Here is a 24,920-nt window from a genome sequence, read left to right on the forward strand (position 1 = left end):
AAATGAGAAAAAGAGAAGCGAAACGGACGAGGAAGGTACAAGGGGCCAGAAGGAAAGATCTACTAGAGAGAAGGGAGAAAACAGATAAGGACGAGTGAGATTCAGCAGAAGGGAAGAGAGAGACACAAGATGGGGTTATAGGGAGAGAATGGAATGGGAGGAAGCAGATACGAGAAGGAAGGGGTGAAGGGAAGAATAGAAATATCGGTAGAGTGAGAAACCTGGAGATCCATACGTAGCAGCACAGCTATCATTACTGCATTGACACCGGGGTCAAGGGTGGTGTGAGACCTATTGCACCAGAATCACATCTGTAATTTAATATTGATCCATGGGGACCTGGGAACTATTTTCCCTGCTTGTATTTGGGCCCATTTCATGCAGGGTGTAAAACGACTCAGGTCAAGTAAAGAGCCGGGCACCCATGACCACGTATCGGGTCTATGTTTTGAACTCCAGTCAATCATGGGCTTCACCCTGATAGTCTGTGTACTTTGGGCTTCTTTCACAAAATGGGTTCTAGCCTGGAAAGAGTAAGTATTTCTACCGGCTCAGCTCGGTGATTCTAAAAGCCCTGAACAACCAAGTCAGGCAGGCAGAAAATATATTATGTTATATGTTAGGTTATTTAAATATGTTATGCTATATGTTACATTACTTTATCAATCAATCAAACAGCATTTGTAAAGCACACACTGTCACCCCTGTGGGTATCTGGACGATGTGTCTCTGTGGAAGAGCCAGGTCGAGAGTCTCCTTCTGAAGTACGCCAGCGAGGGGGCTGTACGGAGCTGGAGGGGAAGGTCGTTCCAGGTCTTGGCAGCGTTGTAGGAGAAGGAGTGGCCACCGTTGTGGCTGCGATGGATGTGGGGTGTGTGTGTAAGGGTGAGTGAGGAGGAGCCCAGGTGTCTAGAGGGTTGGAGGAAGTTCAATCGATGGTTGAGATAGGCAGGTCCTAGATCGTGGAGGGCTTTGCAGGTGTGTGTGAGGATCTTGACCTGGCATCTCTTCTGGATGGGGAGCTAGTGGTGGGTCTCTCAGGTGGGGGGGGTGATGTGGGTTAGTTTGGGGAGGTCCAGGATGAGTCTGGCTGCGGCATTCTGTAGGCACCTTTTTTCACCACAAAATCAAGAGCATCTACGACAACTTCGATGAAGACAACCAACACACTGAACCCTCACCAACCACTCCCAACACCCTGAAGCCAGCGATCGACAACTGTACAGCCCTCACCACCGAAGACACACTGAAGACAATGAAGTCAATCCACTCCGGGGCCCCCACGGACCCCTGCCCCCACCAACTTTTCAACAGAGCCGCCGACACAATCGCACCCATGCTCTGCCACATCATCAACCGCTCCTTGGCAACCGCCACGTTCCCCGACGACTGGAAACATGCCGAGGTCAACCCCCTCCTGAAGAAACCCTCGGCGGACCCTACCGACCTCACAAACTACAGACCCATCTCCCTGCTCCCGTTCCCAGCAAAAGTCATCGAGAAAGCCATCAACAGCCAACTCACCACATTCATCGAAGAGCACAACATCCTCGACTTCTCCCAATCCGGCTTCAGAAAAAAACACAGTGTGGAAAACACCTTCCTCGCTGCAACAGATGACATCCGCACCCTACTGGACAAAGGAGAAACAGCAGCCCCCATTCTCCTCGACCTCTCAGCGGTGTTCGACACAGTCTCTCACCGCACCCTAATACGCAGACTCCATGACGCAGGGATCCAAGACAAGGCCCTCAACTGGATCTACTCCTTCCTCTCTGGCAGAACGCAGCGGGTCAGACTCCCCCTTTCCTCTCGGACCCTACACCTACCACCTACAGAGTCCCCCATGGCTCCTTCCTCAGCCCTACACTCTTCAACGTCTACATGGCTCCGCTCGCCCCCATTGTCAGAACCTACGGACTCAACATTGTGTCATACGCAGACGACACCCAACTCATCCTCTCCCTATCCAACGAACCCAATACCTTCAGACACAATTTTCGAGAAGGCATGGAAGCCGTCGCCAAATGGATGAAAAACAGCTGCCTACAACTAAACACCAACAAAACAGAAGTACTCATCATGGGCCCAAACCCCGATGCCTGGAACGATACCTGGTGGCCACCAGCCCTCGGAAGCAGCCCACCCCCACGGACCACGCACGCAACCTGCGAATCATCCTGGACTCCGAGCTCAATATGGACCGCCAGATCAACTCCGTCTCGTCCTCCTGCTTCCACACCCTCCGCCTCATACGTAAGACCTTCAAATGGATCCCCCTTGAACACAGAAAGACCATCACTCACACCCTGGTCGCCAGCAGACTCGACTACGGCAACGCACGCTACGCCGGAATAAACAAAAACCTCACCCGCAAGCTACAGAACATCCAGAATGCCGCCGCAAGACTGGTCCACGACCTGCCAAGACACTGCCACATCTCCCAGTACCTGCACACAGTCCACTGGCTCCCCATCGAACTTAGAGTCACCTTCAAGATGCTCACACACCCCACAAGGCCCTCCACGACACCGGACCAGCATACCTGAACAGCCGACTCAAATTCCATGCACCCCAGAGGACCCTACGATCAACACAGCTCTCCTACGCCGTGGTTCCCCGCATCAGAAAGACCAGATCGGGAGGCCGCTCCTTCTCCTCCCTCGCGGCCCGAGCCTGGAACGCCCTTCCGCTCCACCTCAGACAGACAACATCGCTCCCCATCTTCGCAAGAAACCTCAAAACCTGGCTCTTCAACAGACCCCCCCCCCCTTGATGGACTGGAGCCTGCTACCCCCTTCCCCCCCAGCGCCTTAAGACCCTTACGGGTGAGTAGTCGCACTTAACAAACGACTGATTGATTGATTGATCTTCTGAGGAGATGGGTGGAGATGCCTGCGTAGAGGGCATTGCTGTAGTCGAGGCGGCTGGTGACGAGGGCCTGAGTGGCGGTTTTTCCTGTGTTGGTTGGAATCAATCTGAAGATTCTGGGGAGCATGCGTAGTGTGTGGGAGCAAGAGGAGGCAACTGCGTTGACTTGTTGTTTCATGGTCTGTTGGCTGTGAAGAATGATGCCGAGGTTGCGTGCATGGTCGGTCGGTGTGTGTGCAGGTCCAAATTTTGCCAGCCACCAGCTGAGGTACCATGCGGAGATGTTCTTCCCAAAATCAATACTTCAGTTTTGTCGGAGTTGAGTTGGAGGCTGTTGTCTCTCATCCATTTGGCTATGTTGGTCTTGCCGTTGCAGAAGTTGGTTTTGGCATTGGAGGGGTCCTCCTGAGTGGGAGGATCAGTTGAGTGTCATCTGCGTACAAGATTATGTTGAGTCTGTGGGATCTGACGACGTCTACAAGGGGGGTCATGTAGATGCTGAGCAGGGTGGGGCTGAGGGATGATCCTTGTGGTGTGGTGCCCCATATGATGACTTGGGGTGCGGAGGTGAAGGGAGGCAATCGGATGCTGTGTGTTCATCCTGTGAGGAAGGAGGTGATCCACTTGAGGGAGTCTTGCTGTAAGCTTATGTTCTAGAGTCGGTTGATGAAGGTGTTGTGAGAGAAAGTGTTGAACGCCGCGCAGAGGTCGAAGCGGATCAGGGCCACAGTTTTTCCACGGTCGAGACGTGTTCTGATGTCGCCTGTGGTGGCACTAAGTGCAGTCTCAGTGTTGTGGTTGGCCCGGAATTCTGATTGTGAGGTGTCCAGTAGGTGTTTTTTGTTCCAGGCTGGCTGATGGCTTTCTCGAGTACTTTGGCTGGTTAGGGGACAGGGAGATCGAATGCTAATTTTTTAGATCGCTGGGGTCAGTAGAGGGTTTCTTTAGGAGGGGCCTGGGTTCATCGTGTTTCCATCTGTCTGGGAAGGTTGCAGTGGACATGGAGGTGTTGAGGATGCTGGTGAGTTGCGTGCTGATCGGGTTCGTTGTGAGGTTACAGAGGTGGTGGGGTAGGGGTCGCTGGGGGCAGCGGTCGATTGGCTCCCCGGAGTGGACGTTACTTTATATATTATGTTATCTTATCTTATGTTATGCCATGCTATGTTATGTTATGCTATATTGTGTCACAGAGAGCTGTATAGATGGGGGGTGGAACTGCAGTTCCACCACTGCAGTGTTGTTGACATTCATTCATGTTAGAAAGAGTGACGGCAAACCTAGCGGTGAGAGATGATGTCCTCCATAATGTGAGAGGGATGATGTTAGTCTGTCCCTAAAGCAGGAAAGTGAGAGTGAGGATCTCATGTCAGGTCTGTGAGTGCCAGAGGGGAAAGGCAAAACCACCTTCAGAAGCTCCGTGGTATGTGCACAGGAGCTTCCCGACTTGAGCTACTGACCAGTGGAGGAGACATCAGATCTGTGGGTGCTGCATGGGGTGGTCTTTCTGACCCTTGTCTGAGGTCCACAGGGGGGAGACACTGACCCCTGGGGTGGGGGCTCTATATGTCTAAGATCCACAGGGTGGAGGCCACGATCGGTAGGGTGGGGGTTGTTTCTGTCTGAGGCCCACAGGGTGGAGGCACTGATCCCTAGAGTAGGGGTTCTTTCTGTCTGAGATCCAGAGGGTGGAGGCACTGACCCATGAGATGGGGGCTGTTTCTGTCTGAGCTCCACAGGATGGAGGCACTAAACCCTGGGGTGGGGGCATTTCTGTCTGAGCTCCACAGGGTTGGGGCACTGATCACTATGATGGAGGTTCTTTCTATGTGTGGTCCACAGGGTGGAGGCCATGATAGCTAGGGTGGTCTTTCTGACCCTTGATGGAGGGCCACAGGGTTGAGACACTGACCCCTGGGGTGGGGGTCCTTTCTGTCTGAGCTCCACAGGATGGAGGCCATGATAGCTAGGGTGGGGGTTGGGTCTGTCTGAGGTCCACAGGGTGGAGACACTGATCACTAGAGTGGGGGTTCTTCATGTCTGAGATCCAGAGGGTGGAGGCACTGATCGTTAAGAGTAGGGGTTCTTTCTGTCTGAGATCTAGATGGTGGAGGCACTGACCCCTGAGATGGGGGCTGTTTCAGTCTGAGCTCCACAGGATGGAGGCACTAAACCCTAGGGTGTTTTTTTTTCAGTCTGAGCTCCACAGGGTGGAGGCACTAAACCCTGGGGTGGGGGCTGTTTCTGTCTGAGCTCCACAGGGTGGAGGCACTGATCCCTAGGGTGATGGTTCTTCCTGTCTGTGGTCCACAGGGTGGAGGTCCTGTCCCCTGGGGTGGGGGTTCTTTCTGTTTGAGATCCACACTGTGGAGGTCCTGGGGTGGGTTTTATTCTGTCTGTGGTCCACAGGGTGAAGGTCCTGTGGTGGGAGTTGTTTCCGTCTGAGGTCCACAGGGTGGAGGCCATGACCCCTGGGGTGGGGGTTATTTCTGTCTGCGGTCCACAGGGTGGATGCCATGACACCCAGGGTGGGGGTTCTGTTCTGTCTGAGTTCCACAGGTTGGATGCCATGATCGCTAGGGTGGGGGTTGTTTCTGTCTGAGGTCCACAAGGTGGAGACACTGATCATTAGAGTGGGGGTTCTTTCTGTCTGAGATCCAGAGGGTGGAGGCACTGACCCCTGAGATGGGGGCTGTTTGTGTCTGAGCTCCACAGGATGGAGGCACTTAACCCTGGGGTGGGAGCATTTCTGTCTGCGGTCCACAGGGTGGATGCCATGACACCCAGGGTGGGGGTTCTGTTCTGTCTGAGTTCCACAGGATGGAGGCCATGATCGCTAGGGTGGGGGTTGTTTCTGTCTGAGCTCCACAGGGTTGGGGCACTGATCCCTATAGTGGAGGTTCTTTCTGTCTGTGGTCCACAGGGTGGAGGCCCTGACCCCTGGGGTGGAGGCTCTTTCTGTCTGAGCTCCACAGGGTGAAGGCCCTTTCTTATGTAATGGGGGTTCTTTCCAGAGCACAAGTCAAAGGAAGACGTGGGTAAACAGAGTCTGCCCACTTTTTTCACAGGGTGGATGCAGACTACTCTACCAAGAGGTTGGGCCACACAGAAATAGGCAATACTTGTCCAGGTGTTATTTTCAGACACTGGAACACATTCAGCAGCACCTGCACATTGTCTGCTATCGTTCTGAGCAGCAATGTTCAGGCTGTGTGTGAAGAGCGGGGTGCTGGTGTTACCTGCGGCGGCCATGTGCAAAAGCGAGGTGGGGGCGTGCTGGCGATGCCACAGGTAAGAGAGGGGAGGCCACCCCTTCTTGCTATGCTACTGACTGGGATAGGGCTTATAGGTGTAACAAAGGCCAAAGTTAAGTGGCCATCAGGCCTCCTGTTTTTTGGGAGGATTCTGTCTGGAAGCTATCGGGAGCCTCACACCGAGATGTAAGAGAGAGGAAACAAAGGCTCACAGTTTGTTATTACTTCACAGGTACTGAAGAGGGCCATGTTTTGACTGTGTTCAGACCCTGTATATAAGACACATGCATGCACTGTACAAATGTCAGATGCATTGGCCTTTCCCAGTATTTACACAAATAGCAAATCAAATACCACTAAGACAGTGAGGGTGACAAAGTGTAGGAACCACAAGTCCTCCATGCCTCATTGTGCTGTATGAGCAGTATTACAATCAATGAAGTGCAAGTAACAAAAGGATCTCTGTGTTGAAAGCAGTAACCCACTTACTACCCATTTACATTACTTAATAAAAATCTGTCATTTGCACGTCACATAATGTGCTTTGCAGGAGACATATTAACCCTCTATGCGACTTTGATTCAAAACTGGGACTAGACAAAACACGGATCTGTTCAGCAACTGCATTTACCTCCAGGGTTATCTTACCATTATTATCTCAGATTTACTGAGCACACAAAGATCTCTGCAGCACGTGTCTTAACCCCAAACGATATTTTAAAATCCAGACTTTGCAACCAATGAAGCAAAACAGCTTTACAGCCACGAGTCTCCTTGTTGCCAATTTCTTTGTGGCAGGGTTTTAAAAAATGAATGTACAAGTTGAAGCCCAGATTTTGCATAGGGGGTGTGTCACTTTTTTGGAACATCCCCGTAGCGAAATCTAATTTGTTAAATATCGTAATGCGCTCAAGTGTATTCATGATACACCTGCTAAACATATGTGAGGTCTTAAGATCTGATATCACCTCTTGTGATGTCACTTCCTGAGAGAGCAAGGGCTGTGATGCCACTTCCTGTGATGCCATGTGTGACGTCATGCGTCTTGTTCGCAAGCGCCATGATGTCACTTGCATACTGCCTAACTTGGTTAGTCCCCCCACTTCTTGTTTTGGACTTGTGCACTGGTTCTTTCTGTCTGAGCTCCACAGGGTGCAGGCACTGGTCCTGGGGGGGGGGGGGGGGGGGGTTCTTTCTGTCTAAGCTCCACCAGGGGTAGGCACTGGTCCCTGGGGTGGGGTTGTTTCTGTTTGCGCTGCATGAGATGGGTCCTCGAGCGTGGGAGGGTGTAGTTGGGATCAATGAAATTACAAATTAAGGGTCCGGGGAAGTACGATCGGACGCAAGTGAATCTGTGCGAGACAGGGCCCGCTACAGATGCACCAAAGTCCTAGAGAGACCCCCTGAAGGACGCCCATGCGCAAATGTTGTTGGCGGAAGCTAGAGCAGTCTTGAGGATGACATTAGCAGCTTCTGGTTCGAGAACCAATGACTGTGCAGAGAGTTCATGCATTACTGTGTCAGCATGGAACTACAAATCATGCCATCCTTTGTGCTTTGGGCTGAAAAACTGGGACTGGCTGGAGGTTAACATCATGAGTAGGGACCAGACGACTGCTACGGAATCCCAGGAGGGTGGACGTAAAAAAGTCGCTTGGAAGAAGTTAGGGATGTCGCTTGGAAGGAGTTAGGATTGTTGCTTAGAAGGAGTCAGGGATGTCACTTGGAAGGATGTAGGGATGTCGCTTGAAAAGAGTTAGGGATGTCTCTTGAAAGAAGTTAGGGATGTCACTTGGAAGGAGTTAGGGGTGTCACTTGGAAGGAGTTAGGATTGTTGCTTGGAAGGAGTCAGGGATGTCGCTTGGAAGGAGTCAGGGATGTCGCTTGGAAGGAGTTAGGGATGTCACGTGGAAAGAGTTAGGGATGTCACTTGGAAGGAGTTAGGGATGTCGCTTGGTAGGATTTAGGGGTGTCACTTGGAAGGAGTTAGAGATGTCGCTTGGAAGGAGTTAGAGATGTCGCTTGGAAGGAGTTAGGGATGTCGCTTGATAGGAGTTAGAGATGTCGCTTGGAAAGAGTTAGGGATGTCGCTTGGAAGGAGTTAGGGATGTCGCTTGGAAGGAGTTAGGGAGGTCACGTGGAAAGAGTTAGGGATGTCGCTTGGAAGGAGTTAGGGATGTCACTTGGTAGGATTTAGGGGTGTCACTTGGAAGGAGTTAGGGTTGTCGCTTGGAAGAGTTAGGGTTGTCGCTTGGAAGGTTTTAAGGGTGTCACTTGGAAGATGTTAGGGATGTCGCTTTGGAAGAGTTAGGGTTGTCGCTTAGAAAGAGTTAGGATTGTCGCTTGGAAGGAGGTAGGGATGTCGCATGGAAGGAGTTAGGGATGTCGCATGGAAGGAGTTAGGGATGTCGCATGGAAGGAGTTAGGGATGTCACTTGGAAAGAGTTAGGATTGTTGCTTGGAAGGAGGTAGGGATGTTGTGTGGAAAGAGTTAGGGATGTCGCTTGGAAGGAGTTAGGGATGTCGCATGGAAGGAGTTAAGGTTGTCGCTTGGAAGGTTTTAAGGGTGTCACTTTGAAGGAGTTAGGGATGTCGCTTGGAAGGAGCTAGAGATGTCGCTTGGAAGGATTTAATATTGTCGCTTGTAAGGAGTTAGGGATGTCGCTTAGAAGGAGTTAGGATTTTCATCTGGAAGGAGTTAGGGATGTCGCATGGAAGGAGTTAGGGATGTTGCTTGGAAGGATTTAATATTGTCGCTTGGAAGGAGTTAGGGATGTCACTTAGAAGGAGTTAGGATTGTCATCTGGAAGGAGTTAGGGATGTCGCTTGGAAGGAGTTAGGGATGTTGCTTGGAAGAAGTTAGGAATGTCGCTTGGAAGAAGTTAGGAATGTCACTTGGAAGAAGTTAGGGATATCGCTTGGAAAGAGTTAGGGATGTCACTAGGAAGGAGTTAGAGATGTCGCTTGGAAGGAGTTAGGGATGTCGCTTGGAAGGAGTTAGGGATGTCGCTTGGAAGAAGTTAGGAATGTCAGTTGGAAGGAGTTAGGGATGTCACTTGGAAGAAGTTAGGGATGTCACTTGGAAGAAGTTAGGGATGTCACTTGGAAAGAGTTAGGGATGTCGCTTGGAAGGAGGTAGGGATGTCGCTTGTTAGGAGTTAGGGATGTCGCTTGGAAGGAGTTAGGGATGTTACTTAGAAGGAGTTAGGGTTGTCACTTAGAAAGAGTTAGGGATGTCGCGTGGAAGGAGTTAGGGATGTCGCTTGGAAGGAGTTAGGGATGTCGCTTGGAAGGAGTTAGGGATGTCGCTCGGAAGGAGTTAGGGATGTCGCTTGGAAGGGGTTAGGGATGTTACATAGAAGGAGTTAGGGATGTAGCTTGGAAGCAGTTAGGGATGGCGCGTGGAAGGAGTTAGGGATGTTACATAGAAGGAGTTAGGAATGTTGCTTGGAAGGAGTTAGGGATGTCTCTTGAAAAAAGTTAGGGATGTCACTTGGAAGGAGTTAGGGTTGTCACTTGGAAGGAGTTAGGGATGTCACTTGCAAAGAGTTAGGGACGTCGCTTGGAAGGAGTTAGGGATGTCACTTGGTAGGATTTAGGGGTGTCACTTGGAAGGAGTTAGGGATGTCGCTTGGAAAGAGTTAGGATTGTCGCTTGGAAGGAGTTAGGGATGTTGCATGGAAGGTTTTAAGGGTGTCACTTTGAAGGAGTTAGGGATGTCGCATGGAAGGAGTTAGAGATATCGCTTGGAACGAGTTAGGGATGTCGCTTCAAAGGAGGTAGGGATGTCACTTGGAAGGAGTTAGGGATGTCACTTGGAAGGAGTTAGGGATGTCTCTTGGAAGAAGTTAGGGATGTCGCTTGGAAGGAGTTAGGGATGTCACTTGGAAGGAGTTAAGGTTGTCGCTTGGAAGGTTTTAAGGGTGTCACTTTGAAGGAGTTAGGGATGTCGCTTGGAAGGAGCTAGAGATGGTGCATGGAAGGAGTCAGGGTTGTCTCTTGGAAGAAGTTAGGGATGTCGCTTGGAAGGAGTTAGGGATGTCGCATGGAAGGAGTTAAGGTTGTCGCTTGGAAGGTTTTAAGGGTGTCACTTTGAAGGAGTTAGGGATGTCGCTTGGAAGGAGCTAGAGATGGTGCATGGAAGGAGTCAGGGATGTCGCATGGAAGGAGTTAGGGATGTCGCTTGGAAGGATTTAATATTGTCGCTTGGAAGGAGTTAGGGATCTCGCTTAGAAGGAGTTAGGATTGTCATCTGGAAGGAGTTAGGGATGTCGCTTGGAAGGATTTAATATTGTCGCTTGGAAGGAGTTACGGATGTCGCTTGGAAGGAGCTAGGGATGGTGCATGGAAGGAGTCAGGGATGTCGACTGGAAGGAGTTAGGGATGTCGCTTGGAAGGATTTAATATTGTCGCTTGGAAGGAGTTAGGGATCTCGCTTAGAAGGAGTTAGGATTGTCGCTTGGAAGGAGTTAGGATTGTCGCTTGGAAGGAGGTAGGGATGTTGTGTGAAAAGAGTTAGGGATGTCGCTTGGAAGGAGTTAGGGATGTCGCATGGAAGGAGTTAAGGTTGTCGCTTGGAAGGTTTTAAGGGTGTCACTTTGAAGAAGTTAGGGATGTCGCTTGGAAGGAGCTAGAGATGTCGCTTGGAAGGATTTAATATTGTCGCTTGGAAGGAGTTAGGGATGTCGCTTAGAAGGAGTTAGGATTTTCATCTGGAAGGAGTTAGGGATGTCGCATGGAAGGAGTTAGGGATGTCGCTTGGAAGGATTTAATATTGTCGCTTGGAAGGAGTTAGGGATGTCACTTAGAAGGAGTTAGGATTGTCATCTGGAAGGAGTTAGGGATGTCGCTTGGAAGGAGTTAGGGATGTTGCTTGGAAGAAGTTAGGAATGTCGCTTGGAAGAAGTTAGGAATGTCACTTGGAAGAAGTTAGGGATATCGCTTGGAAAGAGTTAGGGATGTCACTAGGAAGGAGTTAGAGATGTCGCTTGGAAGGAGTTAGGGATGTCGCTTGGAAGGAGTTAGGGATGTCGCTTGGAAGAAGTTAGGAATGTCAGTTGGAAGGAGTTAGGGATGTCACTTGGAAGAAGTTAGGGATGTCACTTGGAAGAAGTTAGGGATGTCACTTGGAAAGAGTTAGGGATGTCGCTTGGAAGGAGGTAGGGATGTCGCTTGTTAGGAGTTAGGGATGTCGCTTGGAAGGAGTTAGGGATGTTACTTAGAAGGAGTTAGGGTTGTCACTTAGAAAGAGTTAGGGATGTCGCGTGTAAGGAGTTAGGGATGTCGCTTGGAAGGAGTTAGGGATGTCGCTTGGAAGGAGTTAGGGATGTCGCTCGGAAGGAGTTAGGGATGTCGCTTGGAAGGGGTTAGGGATGTTACATAGAAGGAGTTAGGGATGTAGCTTGGAAGCAGTGAGGGATGGCGCGTGGAAGGAGTTAGGGATGTTACATAGAAGGAGTTAGGAATGTTGCTTGGAAGGAGTTAGGGATGTCTCTTGAAAAAAGTTAGGGATGTCACTTGGAAGGAGTTAGGGATGTCACTTGGAAGGAGTTAGGGATGTAACTTGCAAAGAGTTAGGGACGTCGCTTGGAAGGAGTTAGGGATGTCACTTGGTAGGATTTAGGGGTGTCACTTGGAAGGAGTTAGGGATGTCGCTTGGAAAGAGTTAGGATTGTCGCTTGGAAGGAGTTAGGGATGTTGCATGGAAGGTTTTAAGGGTGTCACTTTGAAGGAGTTAGGGATGTCGCATGGAAGGAGTTAGAGATATCGCTTGGAACGAGTTAGGGATGTCGCTTCAAAGGAGGTAGGGATGTCACTTGGAGGGAGTTAGGGATGTCACTTGGAAGGAGTTAGGGATGTCTCTTGGAAGAAGTTAGGGATGTTGCTTGGAAGGAGTTAGGGATGTCACTTGGAAGGAGTTAGGGATGTCACTTGGAAGAAGTTAGGGATGTCGCTTGGAAGGAGTTAGAGATGTCGCTTGGAAGGAGTTAGGGATGTTGCTTGGAAGAAGTTAAGGATGTCGCTTGGAAGAAGTTAGGGATGTCACTTGGAAAGAGTTAGGGATTTCGCTTGGAAAGAGTTAGGGATGTCGCTTGGAACGAGTTAGGGATGTCGCTTGTTAGGAGTTAGGGATGTCGCTTGGAAGGAGTTAGAGATGTCGCTTGGAAGGAGTTAGGGATGTTGCTTGGAAGAAGTTAGGGATGTCGCTTGGAAGAAGTTAGGGATGTCGCTTGGAAAGAGTTAGGGATTTCGCTTGGAAAGAGTTAGGGATGTCGCTTGGAACGAGTTAGGGATGTCGCTTGGAAGGAGTTAGGGATGTTACTTAGAATGAGTTAGGGTTGTCACTTAGAAGGAGTTAGGGATGTTGCTTGGAAGGAGTTAGGGATGGTGCGTGGAAGGAGTTAGGAATGCGCTTGGAAGGAGTTAGGGATGTTTCATAGAAGGAGTTAGGGATGTCACTTAGAAGCAGTTAGGGATGGCGCGTGGAAGGAGTTAGGGATGTCTCTTGGAAGAAGTTAGGGATGTCGCTTGGAAAGAGTTAGGGATGTTGCTTGGAAGAAGTTAGGGATGTCGCTTGGAAGGAGATAGGGATGTCACTTGGAAAGAGTTAGGGATGTGACTTGGAAGGAGTTAGGGATGTTGCTTGGAAGGAGTTAGAGATGTCGCTTGGAAGGAGTTAGGGATGTTGCTTGGAAGAAGTTAGCGATGTCGCTTGGAAGAAGCTATGATTGTCGCTTGGAACGAGTTAGGGATGTCGCTTGGAAGAAGTTATGATTGTCGCTTGGAACGAGTTAGGGATGTCGCTTGGAACGAGTTAGGGATGTCGCTTGGAATGAGTTAGGAATGTCGCTTGTTACGAGTTAGGGATGTCGCTTGGAAGGAGTTAGGGATGTTACTTAGAAGGAGTTAGGGTTGTCACTTAGAAGGAGTTAGGGATGTCGCTTGGAAGGAGTTAGGGATGGTGCGTGGAAGGAGTTAGGAATGTCGCTTGGAAGGAGTTGGGGATGTCACTTAGAAGCAGTTAGGGATGGCGCGTGGAAGGAGTTAGGGATGCGCTTGGAAGGAGTTAGGGATGTTTCATAGAAGGAGTTAGGGATGTCGCTTGGAAGGAGTTAGGGATGTCGCGTGGAAAGAGTTAGGATTGTCGCTTGGAAGGAGTTAGGATTGTCGCTTGGAAGGAGGTAGGGATGTTGTGTGAAAAGAGTTAGGGATGTCGCATGGAAGGAGTTAGGGATGTCGCTTGTAAGGAGTTAGGGATGTCGCTTGTAAGGAGTTAGGGATGTCACATGGAAGGAGTTAAGGTTGTCGCTTGGAAAGTTTTAAGGGTGTCACTTTGAAGGAGTTAGGGATGTCGCTTGGAAGGAGTTAGGGATGTCGCTTGGAAGGAGTTAGGGATGTCGCTTGGAAGGAGTTAGAGATGTCGCTTGGAAGGAGTTAGGGATGTCGCTTGGAAGGAGTTAGGGATGTTGCTTGGAAGAAGTTAAGGATGTCACTTGGAAGAAGTTAGGGATGTCGCTTGGAAGGAGTTAGAAATGTCGCTTGGAAGGAGTTAGGGATGTTGCTTGGAAGAAGTTAGGGATGTCGCTTGGAAGAAGTTAGGGATGTCGCTTGGAAAGAGTTAGGGATTTCGCTTGGAAAGAGTTAGGGATGTCGCTTGGAAGAAGTTATGATTGTCGCTTGGAACGAGTTAGGGATGTCGCTTGGAACGAGTTAGGGATGTCGCTTGGAAGGAGGTAGGTTTGTCACTTAGAAGGAGTTAGGGATGTCGCTTGGAAGGAGTTAGGGATGGTGCGTGGAAGGAGTTAGGAATGTCGCTTGGAAGGAGTTGGGGATGTCACTTAGAAGCAGTTAGGGATGGCGAGTGGAAGGAGTTAGGGATGCGCTTGGAAGGAGTTAGGGATGTTTCATAGAAGGAATTAGGGATGCCGCTTGGAAGCAGTTAGGGATGGCGCGTGGAAGGAGTTAGGGATGCGCTTGGAAGGAGTTAGGGATGTTGCTTGGAAGGAGTTAGGGATGTTGCTTGGAAGGAGTTAGGGATGTTGCATAGAAGGAGTTAGGGATGCGCTTGGAAGGAGTTAGGGATGGCGCGTGGAAGGAGTTAGGGATGTTGCTTGGAAGGAGTTAGGGATGTTGCTTGGAAGGAGTTAGGGATGTTACATAGAAGGAGTTAGGGATGTCGCGTGGAAGGAGTTAGGGATGGCGCGTGAAAGGAGTTAGGGATGTCGCGTGGAAGGAGTTAGGGATGTTGCATAGAAGGAGTTAGGGATGCGCTTGGAAGGAGTTAGGGATGGCGCGTGGAAGGAGTTAGGGATGTTGCTTGGAAGGAGTTAGGGATGTTGCTTGGAAGGAGTTAGGGATGTTACATAGAAGGAGTTAGGGATGTCGCGTGGAAGGAGTTAGGGATGGCGCGTGGAAGGAGTTAAGGATGTCGCGTGGAAGGAGTTAGGGATGGCGCGTGGAAGGAGTTAGGGATGCGCTTGGAAGGAGTTAGTGATGTTGCTTGGAAGGAGTTAGGGATGTTGCTTGGAAGGAGTTAGGGATGTTGCTTGGAAGGAGTTAGGGATGTTGCTTGGAAGGAGTTAGGGATGTTATATAGAAGGAGTTAGGGATGTTGCTTGGAAGGAGTTAGGGATGTTATATAGAAGGAGTTAGGGATGTCGCGTGGAAGGAGTTAGGGATGGCGCGTGGAAGGAGTTAGGGATGTCGCTTGGAAGGTAAAAGACACATGGATAGTATTGTAATGACACAAGGAGAGGCCTCTCGTTCTCAGACAAGATGATGTCAGCAGGGTGGGGGTAAATGTGTGCATGGTCTGAAGAAGAATTTGTTACGGTTCATACTCACTGCTGCTTTCTCAATGGATTCACTTCTTCTGAAGCGGTCTCTCATCTCCTCCTCATGCTCCCTTTGCTGCTGTTCCTGTCTCCAAAAAGAGTATTGAGAAGCACTTCAGCCACGATGGACACCTCAGACCTAGGCCTGCTCAGATGCAGCGCCTATCTAAGCACATTCCACCCAATTCGCCCTGCAGACTCTTCTGTCATTCCACCCAATGCACCCTGCAGACTCTTCTGCCAGGCCTGATAGAGGTCATTCCACCCGGCGCACCCTGCAGACTCTTCTGTCATTCCACCCGGTGCACCCTGCAGACTCCTCTGTCAATCCACCCAATGCACCCTCCTGACTCTTCTACTAGGCCTGATAAAGTTCGCCCCACCTTGTGACCCTGCAGACAGTTCTGCCAGGCGGAGAGGCCAGTCCACCCATTGTAGCCATTCTCCACCAATCAACTCATCCCAGTGACACCCCACCTGCTGGATGCAACATTAATCAAAGGTATTTTGTTGACTACCTTTCTGACACAACCTTCCCACACGCTGGATCATGCCAGCACGGCAGAGGGGGGCTCACTCTCTGCCTCCATCATCAATAAACATGATGGAGACCATCGCCTAAAGGCAATAATCGAAGGGATGACCCGCACCCCCCTGCACACGCCGCTGAGCGGCCACTAGCCAGACTCACCCAACAATCAAGGATGAAGTAACAGCCCTGGCAGAACCGCAAACTCTTGTGTATCACCCTCTTGAAAAGCTCAAATACTAATTAAGCAGCCAACAAATGACAGAAAAGCCACATCTAACAGACCATTTCCTGCAAATACTCCAACACTGAAGTCTCGAACTACAGGTTCTCTCATAAGTTGAACCAATTTTAACTTAATCAATAATCTGTATTTATACAGCGACTCTGGAAACCAATACCTCGCCAACAAAGGAGTTTCATCATAAAATCCAGAACTCCCCCCACCCAACTCGCCACTGCACTTTGACATCTAATCCAGAGCAAAGCTCCTGACCTCCACCACCTCACTGCTAGCCATCCACCCACTCACAGCAGACAGTCCTCGAATCCAGAGCTAACTTTCTGCCCTCCATCAACTGACCACAATGGAAGGACCTCTACTCTAGACCAAAAGTTCAACCCCTCACTAACTCACCAAAAACTAATGGTTTTCTCTCAGAGTTATTGTATTGGCCTCCACCAAATCACCCCAAAATGATGGTCTTCTAATCCAGATCTAAGGCCCTGCCCTCCCCCAAATCAGCCACTTCAGATGTCCTCCAATCCAGATCGAAGGTCCGTCTCGCCGTCAATTTACCAACAACCTTGCACATCTCTGCAGGAGCTATGTTCCTGTTCTCCACCAACTCAGCCACATCCAATGATCCTTTAATCATGATCAACGGTCCTGACCTCCCCCACCTCACTGCCCTCCACCCACTCACTCGCAACTGACAGCCACCGCATCCACGGCTAAGGTCATCCCCTCCACCAACTCAGCCACAAACAATGGTCCTCTGGTCCAAAGATAAGGTCCTGCTGCTCTCCACCCCAGTGCTCTCCACCACTCACCAGCTGCCTTCTATCATCCAATCCAGAGCTGGGGACCGGCCTTCACCGACTCACCCGCAACCAACAGGGCTCTACTCCAGAGGAATGGGCCTGCCCTCTACCAACCGACCCACAACCGACAACCCTCTATTCCAAATCTAAGGTCCTGCCCTCGAGCAGCTCACCCACAAACGATGGTCCACGAATCCAGAACAGAGGCCCTGCTGTCCACCAACCCACTGCCCCCCACCCTCTCACCCACAACTGGCAGCCCTTAAATCCAGAGCTAAGGTCCTGCCCTCGACCAGCTCACCCACAAACGATGGCCCGCTGATCCAGAGCTGAGGCCCTGTTGTCCACCAACCTACTGCCCTCCACCCTCTCACCCACAACTGATAGCCCTTGAATCCAGAGCTAAGGTCCTGGCCTCGACCAACTCCCCCACAAACGATGGCCCACTGATCCAGAGCTGCCCTCGACCAACTCATCCCCAATCAGCGGGCCTCTAATCCAGGGCTCCACTCCCCCCCCCCCCCATCCCCCAGCGGAGCGCTGCTGAAGCAACAGCCCCCCCTCCACCCCCACTCTGCAGCCAAGCATCCCTTCACTCACCCACTTGGCCTTCTCTTTCTTCCTCTCCTCTGCCTGCAGCCTGGCGTGTTCCTTCCTGGCAGAGAGGACAGAAGGGGTCTTGTTACCAATGAAAGTGAATAATGCTGCCCCCCTCCCCCCCCAGACGGGCCTGTCTATCTATTGTCGGATTCGGATCGTTGCGGGTCTTGTGTGTTTAAGAGGCTTACAGGGCCTTGCACTGCATGACAGACAGGACCCAACAGGCACCGGGTCTGTCCTTCGATAGCTCCGCTTCTTTCTATGCGCGCCTCGAAGCGCACGGATAAAGGAGACGCAAGAATGGATCAAGGGCCGGGCCCAGCAGACAGGGGGCAGGAAGGATGAAGGCTCGCCTCGGGCTCTAGGGCTTTCAGCGGGGAGAGGGGTGGGAGGGAACGGTGCATGGACCTCTTACTGTATGCAGTAACACGTGGGACGGAGACATTCGTCGGCGCTTATTCTGTAGGATACTTTGTGATTTCACAAGCAATTCAAAACTTCCATTAACCAGTGTTTTTTCAGTGACGACCTGGGCTTTGCAGTCATTTACTGGGACAACACCCCTCTGAAGATCCCGCAGGCCCGGCTCGAGGCCGGTCTCTGCAAGCAGTAGGCATGAAGAACGGCCTCACCCAGACCCTGTGTGCACCCCCCTTACCTGTGGTACCTACAGGAGATGGCCTCACCCAGACCCTGTGTGCACCCCCATTACCTGTGGTACCTACAGGAGATGGCCTCACCCAGACCCTGTGTGCACCCCCATTACCTGTGGTACCTACAGGAGATGGCCTCACCCAGACCCTGTGTGCACCCCCATTACCTGTGGTACCTACAGGAGATGGCCTCCACCCAGAGCCTGTGTGCACCCCCCTTACCTGTGGTACCTACAGGAGATGGCCTCCACCCAGTGCCTGTGTGCACCCCCCTTACCTGTGGTACCTACAGGACATGGGCCGCACCCAGAGCCTGTGTGATCTGGGGTTGGGGGGATAAGTCCTGAACCCACACCTCCTCTTTCTCCTTCAGACAGCGGGGGCAGAAGATCTGGGGTGAAGGGGGGCAAGGCTTGAACCCACACCCCCTCTCCCACCTTCAGACAGCAGGGGCAGAAGATCTGGGTTGAAGGAGGGGGGCACACCCTGATCCCACACCCCCTCTTCCTCTTTCACACAGCAGGGGCAGAAGATCTGGGTTCAAGGAGGGGGGGCAAGCCCTGAACCCACACCCCCTCTCCCTCCTTCAGGCAGAAGGGGCACAAGACCTGAGGTGATGGGAGGGGCACACCCTGATCCCACACCCCTCTCCCTCCTTCACACAGCAGGGGCAGAAGATCTGGGGTGAAGGGGGGGCCAAGCCCTGAACCCACACCTCCTCTTCCTTCTTCACACAGCAGGGGCAGAATATCTGGGGTACAGGGGAGGAGCAAGGCCTGAAACCCCATCTCATCTGCCCAAGTGTGATGAACGTCCATGAGTGTCGTACGGCAGAGGCCACGTTCATGGTGTGTTGCTCACCTCTGCTCCTCGATCATCTGCTCCTTCTCGCGAATCTTGCGGTCTCTCTCCTCCGCTTCCCTCCTCTCCTGCTCCATCCTCTCGCGATCCCATCGCTTGCGCTCGTCCTGCAGCCTGCGGCGCTCTGCCTCCTTCCGCTCCTCTTCTTCCCTCTGGAGAACACAAAGAGAGATGTCAGAGGGGAGAAGCAGCCAGTGCTTAATTTGAGGCAGTGGTTTCCGGTGCTCGACACCAGCACTTAATTGTCAACACTGGCACTGATGACAGTCTGCCACAGGATGGCGCCGCTGTTTATCTAATATAGAGGCGAGCACAGCAGCAGTTCGGGTTATTAATTCAATACACTTTAAAATGGCTATTTCCTGCCTTCCAGGCCATGTATACAAAACAAGGGGACCCAATTAAGATCGGTCAGGGACCTTGGGAGCTAACTTTTTATAAGAGACAATGGTCCCTGGGACAGCGAAGGATGTACATACAATGAATATAGCCCCAGTCAGTACTATATTTGTGCCAGTATCCAGCCGGATAAAGGCAATTTTAATATGCAAAATAGTGGAAAAATAGAACCAAATTGTGAGTCAAATAACAGTGGTATACAAGCCTGTATCCACGGACCCACGTATAAAACAGACAAACAAAGTAAAAGGGCTCAGGCAGTTTGCGGTTGTTTCTATCAAGAAATGCAAAAATTGTGAAACAACAAATATCAAAAGGTCCCCTTTACACAATATTAAATGCAAGAATCACTGTGTATAAGGTTGACATTTATGTCGACGGCGTTTCGATCCTTATCTGTGAGATATTGGATCATCATCAGGACTATCAAATAGAGTGCCTGAAAACATTTGCCTGTAAATTACTGTAGTATCGCCCTGTGGTTGAGGGCAGTTTTAGGCGTGTCTGGATTGGAAGCGCGGATCCCTATGATAACGGAGCAGAAGTCGTGTGAAGCGATAGCAGGACGCGTCTTCGTGAAAGAAGATCGGGATTTGTAAAATATACATCTCGCGGCATGATGAAAGGCTAGGCGAGAGAGATGCTCGCGCCACTGATAATGTAGAGAGTTTCCGGGTCGGCAGACAGTGCCTAAATCGCTGCTGTACGCGGTGTGTGGTTATTTGGGTAATCTGCCAGTCCTACAGCTTTGGGGGCCTGGAATAGTTTGAATTGTCACACTGGCAGGGTTTCATGGTCAGTAGCTGTGTAGATTCTGTCATAAGTAACGCTGAGTGGAGTAGTGGCCTCCTGACGAGAGCCCCCACTTACTTTTTCACAAATTAAGCACTGGAAGCAGCTCGAAGCCAGACTCCATCCTCCCAAACCTCCCTTCGCGACCTGGGGACCATCATTGTACAGGACACCAAGTGACCACAGTAGGCGCCCACCACTGGCATCTGCTATCCATGTCCATGAGTGATAGAGCAGCACAGGCCACTAGCCACAGTATGGAAACTGTGGCCTTCAGTCAGACAATCATTCAGTCCACGGCCTTCAGTTAACACATCCAGCAGTCACACGATGTAAACTGTCACCTTCAGTTAACACAACAACCAGCCACACTGCAAACCAGTGGCGACGTGAACCCCCCACTTTAGCAGCATAAGAGCGGGGTAGCCACTGCCCCGAAGGACCTTGTTTGTGATCTGGGGCCACTCAAGGCCTTCTCTGTGTGTCTCTTCACTCGTCTGTCTGCACTGTGCAGACTACAGCCGCAAAGTGAGCGAAGTCCAATGAAGGAGACAGAAATGAGGAAAACATCTTAAAGCACAAGTTACTACTTGTGTAACGATCTATCTGTAAAAGATATTAGTTAGTGATAGATTCCTTACCGTAGAATATCCCCAGGCGTCAGACTGGATCCGGAAAGTTTTGCTAGCAGTACCGCTGCGCATCAGTAGGTGGCTTCGTGCGGCTCCGCATCCGTCGCTGGCGTCGTAAGCGCCGAGATGACGTCACGGAGACTGCTTTGGCGCCACCTATGCGCGCTGACGTCAGTTCTGTACACGACTTTCCGCACCAGGAACTAATGTCTCTTACAGATATACAGTTAGTGATAGATTCCTTACCTTAGAATAGATACCCCAGCAATACCAACCCCGGTGGTGGGTCTGCGAATAGATTACACCAGAAAGTCACAGAGAACAGAACGGCCAAAGAAGCCGTCTCTCCGGACCTGACTGTCAAGGCAGTAATGCTTGGTAAATGTGTGCAGCGAGGCCCACGTAGCTGCCTGACAAATGTCCTGCAAGGGGACACCGCGTCCAAAGGCAGTAGTGGCTGCCGTCGCCCTGGTAGAATGGGCACGCAGCCCCACAGGAGGCTCCTTCTTAGCCAACGAGTAACAGGCCGTGATGCAGAGAATGACCCACCCAGAGATGGTCCGCTTGTGCACAGCCCGACCTCTTTTTGGCGCCCACGTAGCCAACAAAGAGCTGGTCATCCACTCGGAATCGGCGTGTGCGCTGCAGGTTGAACGAGAGCGCACGTTTTGGGTCCAGACAGTGGAGCCTCTCCTCCTCTTTCGAAGGATGCAGAGGCGGAAAGAAGGTGGGCACAGTGATGGTCTGCCTGATGTGGAAGGGCGTGACTACCTTTGGCAAGAAAGAATGACGGGTCCTTAAAACCACCTTGTCCGGATGAATAGAAAGGAAAGGAGGTGTGGAAGAAAGAGCCAGGAGCTCACTCACTCTTCTGGCAGAGGTGATAGCTACCAGGAAGGCCGTCTTGAGAGTGAGAAGACACAAAGGACAGGTATGAAGGGGCTCGAAGAGAGCGCACATCAGATATGTCAAGACAAGGTTTAAGTCCCATTGAGGCATTATAAACAGCACGGGAGGAAACGTGTGCGTAATGCCTTTTAGGATACGGTTAACAACCGGAGACTTAAAAATAGAAGGCTGATCTGGAAGCCGTAAAAAGGCAGAGATGGCCGAAAGATAGCCTTTGATAGTGCCCAGAGCAGAGCTCTGCTGGGCCAAAGAAAGAAGGAACAGAAGGACTTCAGAAAGAGGGGCAGAGAGGGCATCTACAGCCTTAGCTGTGCACCATGCCAAAAACTTGTTCCACCTGCAGGCATATACCGTTTTAGTGGAGGGATGCCTGGCTGCCAGAATGACATCGCAGACTTCGGGATGAAGATCGAAGGCTGTCAACTGTCGGCGCTGAATCTCCACGCATGGAGGTGGAGGCTGGATAGATTCGGGTGGAGGACAGTCCCCTGCTGCTGCGACAGAAGATCCTCTTGAAGTGGCAGACGAATCAGGGGGTCGATCGCCATGCTGAGTAGCTCGGGATACCAGTATCTTCGTGCCCAATCCAGAGCCACAAGGATGACTTGGGCCCGGTCGCGCCGAATCTTCTTCAGCACTCTGGGCAGAAGTGGTATAGGCGGAAAGACGTACAACAGACCGCAACTCCACTCGCGACCAAAAGTGCCGCAGAGCGAGTGCCGCCTTGGAAATTCCAATGCGCAGAGCTGATGACGTTGCGTGTTCTCTTCGGTGGCGAATAGATCTAACGAAGGCTCTCCCCACTTCTGAAAGAGACCTTGCACCACGTCCGAGTTCAGACGCCATTCGTGATCCATCAAGCACCGGCGGTTGAGTTCGTCCGCCCTGGTGTTCAGAGAACCTGCCAGGTGTTGAACCACCAAGGAGATGCCTTGATGTTCCAGCCATGTCCAGAGGCGCAGAGCCTCCCGACATAGGGTCCAGGACCCCACCCGCCCTGTTTGTTGCAATACCACATGGCGGTGGTGTTGTCTGTGAACACCTGCACCACACTTCCCCGGACAGAGGGAAGGAATGCCTTCAGTGCAAGTCGGATCGCCCGAACTCCAAAAGGTTGATATGGAGCCGGGACTCCGCCGGAGACCAGAGTCCTCTGATCTCCGCCTCTCCCAAGTGGCCTCCCCGTCCCAGGAGGGACGCATCGGTCACCACTGTGTGCTCCGGCTGGGGAAGGGAGAGGGATCTGCCATTGACCCAATCACAATTCGTGAGCCACCACTGCAATTGTCGTGCAGTGCACTCCGAGATCTGGACATGATCAGACAGGTTGCCCTGATGCTGCGCCCACTGAAACTTCAGGTCCCACTGCTGAGCCCGCATATGCCACCTGGCATGTGGCACCAGCAGGATGCAGGAGGCCATCGGGCCCAGGAGCCAGTGGGTCATCCTGACTGAAACCCGGGATAGAGGCTGAAAGATTGGAATTATAGCCTGAATATCCCGTACTTGCTGCTCGGGAGGATAAACCCGAAACCGCATCGAATCCAGAACCACTCCGATGAAGGGGAGCTTCTGAGAGGGTCTCAGGTGCGACTTTGGCATGTTGATGAAGAACCCCAGCAAATGCCTTCAGCAACCAGTCGTCGAGGCAAGGGAACCCCTGGCCTGCGCAGGTGAGCTGTGACCACCGCCATCACCTTCGTGAACACCCGAGGGGCGCTGGTAAGGCTGAAAGGGAGCACGGCAAACTGAAAATGCTCCTGGCCCACCGTAAACCGCAGGTAACGCCAGTGGGCCGGTAGGACGGGGATGTGAAAATAAACATCCTGCAAGTCCAACGCTACCATCCAGTCTCCAGGGTTGAGAGCAGCCAAGACCTGAGCCAGAGTCAGAATTTTGAACTTCTCCTTCCGGAGGAAGCGGTTGACGTTCCGGAGGTTCAAGATGGGACGCAGACCCCATTTGTCCTTCTTGGGGACCAGAAAGTAGTGGGAATAACAACCACTCCCTACTTCCGGCCCAGGAAAGCACTCGATGGCCCCCTTGGCCAAAAGTACCGTAACTTCCTGTTGGAGAGTTGCCAAGTGTTCCCCCGACATGCAGTGGTACTGAGGTGGCATGGCTTGAGGGGTGGACTGAAAGGGAAGGTAGTAACCCTTGCAGATGATCTGCAACACCCACTTGTCCGATGTAACAGCGTGCCGGTGTGTGAGGTGATGGCAGATCCTGTCACCCACTGGTGTAGGGTGCTCCAAAAAGCACGGATTAGGAAGGTTTGGAGGTAGAAGCAGTGGGGGCAGAGGTGGACTGACCCCCACGCTGATTCCCAGACCCGTCCCTGCGGAAGCCGCGTCCGCGGCCGCGCTGAGTCTGGTTCTGCACAGGCTTGCTGAAGGAACGTGCCTGGGCACCTCTACCATGGCCACGAAAGGAACACAAATCAGGAGTGGCTGGGCTTTTCGTGGAAAGACCTAAGGACTTGACCGTGGCCCGCAAGTCCTTAAAACTCTCCAGTGCACTGTCGGCGTTATCGCCAAACAGGCGAGTGCCATCAAAGGGCATATCCATGAGCGAGCTTTGGACATCTGACGAGAACCCGGTAGATCTCAGCCAGGCATGGCGACGAAGCGCCACAGTCATAGAGATCGCTCTACCCAGCGAGTCCGCGGTGTCCAACCCACACCGAATGGCGAACTTTGCCGCATTCTTACCCTCAGCAACCGCTTGGGACAGCACAGCTTGGGCCTACTCAGGACACTGAGGCAACACCTGTGCAACTGTATCCCACACCGCATGAGAATAGTGGCCCAATAGGCATGCGGTGTTCACCGACCGCAGCCCCAAGCTGGCCGAAGAGAACAACCGCTTACCGAACTGCTCCAGCTTCTTAGAGTCCTTGTCCGGCGGAGCCGTGGGAAAGGCACTCGGCGACGTCGAGGCTTGGATGACCAGGCTCTCAGGCGTAGGATGAGTGGTCAGAAAAGCGGGGTCACCAGGCGCCGGGCATGACACCTGGCAACATTCTTATCCACAGGGGCCCCTGTGGCCGGCCGCGATCAAGTGCCCAACAAGACGTCAGTGAGGGCGTCGTTAAATAGTAGCAGGGGCTCTGACGAAGTGGATGCCATCTGGAGCACTTCAGTGAGGAGATCAGTTTTGAGGGCCACTGTAGGGAGATCAAGGTTGAGGACCTCGGCAGCCCGACGGAGCACCATCGTGTAGGAGGCGCCCTCCTCCATGGTAGGCGGGGGAGAGGCAAACCCCGGGTCAGAGAAGATGTCGAGGTCACTGGCATCCTCCAAGTCATCCACCCAGTCCTGCTCGGAGTCACACTGATGGGCAAGAGGGTCCTCAGACCTCTCCCAGTCGTCCTCCACCTCCGCCACATGGGGAACAGACCACAGCAGCAGAGCAGGAGCCGGAGAAGGAACAAACAGCGTCGGGCACGGTGCCGAGAACAGCGCCGGCAGGGGCCGAGCCGGCACTGCGTCCCAATACGGATATCAGGTAGGAACAAAATGGTCCTGGAATCTGGGCAAAGGTGG

The 24,920-nt window shown here is 51.9% G+C and overlaps 1 protein-coding gene across 1 annotated transcript in view; it reads right to left on the reverse strand.

The window, feature by feature from the left end:
• The window catches only part of LOC146863509 (uncharacterized), a 546,139-nt gene that overhangs the window by 109,893 nt on the left and 411,326 nt on the right, over positions 1-24,920 (reverse strand). Inside the window, exons 7-9 of the mRNA XM_085642941.1 lie at positions 18,644-18,795; positions 17,130-17,184; positions 14,967-15,041 (exon numbers count right to left, since the gene is read on the reverse strand). Of these exons, the coding sequence (XP_085499067.1) occupies positions 14,967-15,041; positions 17,130-17,184; positions 18,644-18,795 (282 nt within the window). The remainder of the gene's footprint in view (positions 1-14,966; positions 15,042-17,129; positions 17,185-18,643; positions 18,796-24,920) is intronic.

The sequence above is a fragment of the Triturus cristatus genome, chromosome 2_2 (assembly GCF_964204655.1).
Source record: "Triturus cristatus chromosome 2_2, aTriCri1.1, whole genome shotgun sequence".
NCBI lineage: Eukaryota > Metazoa > Chordata > Amphibia > Caudata > Salamandridae > Triturus > Triturus cristatus.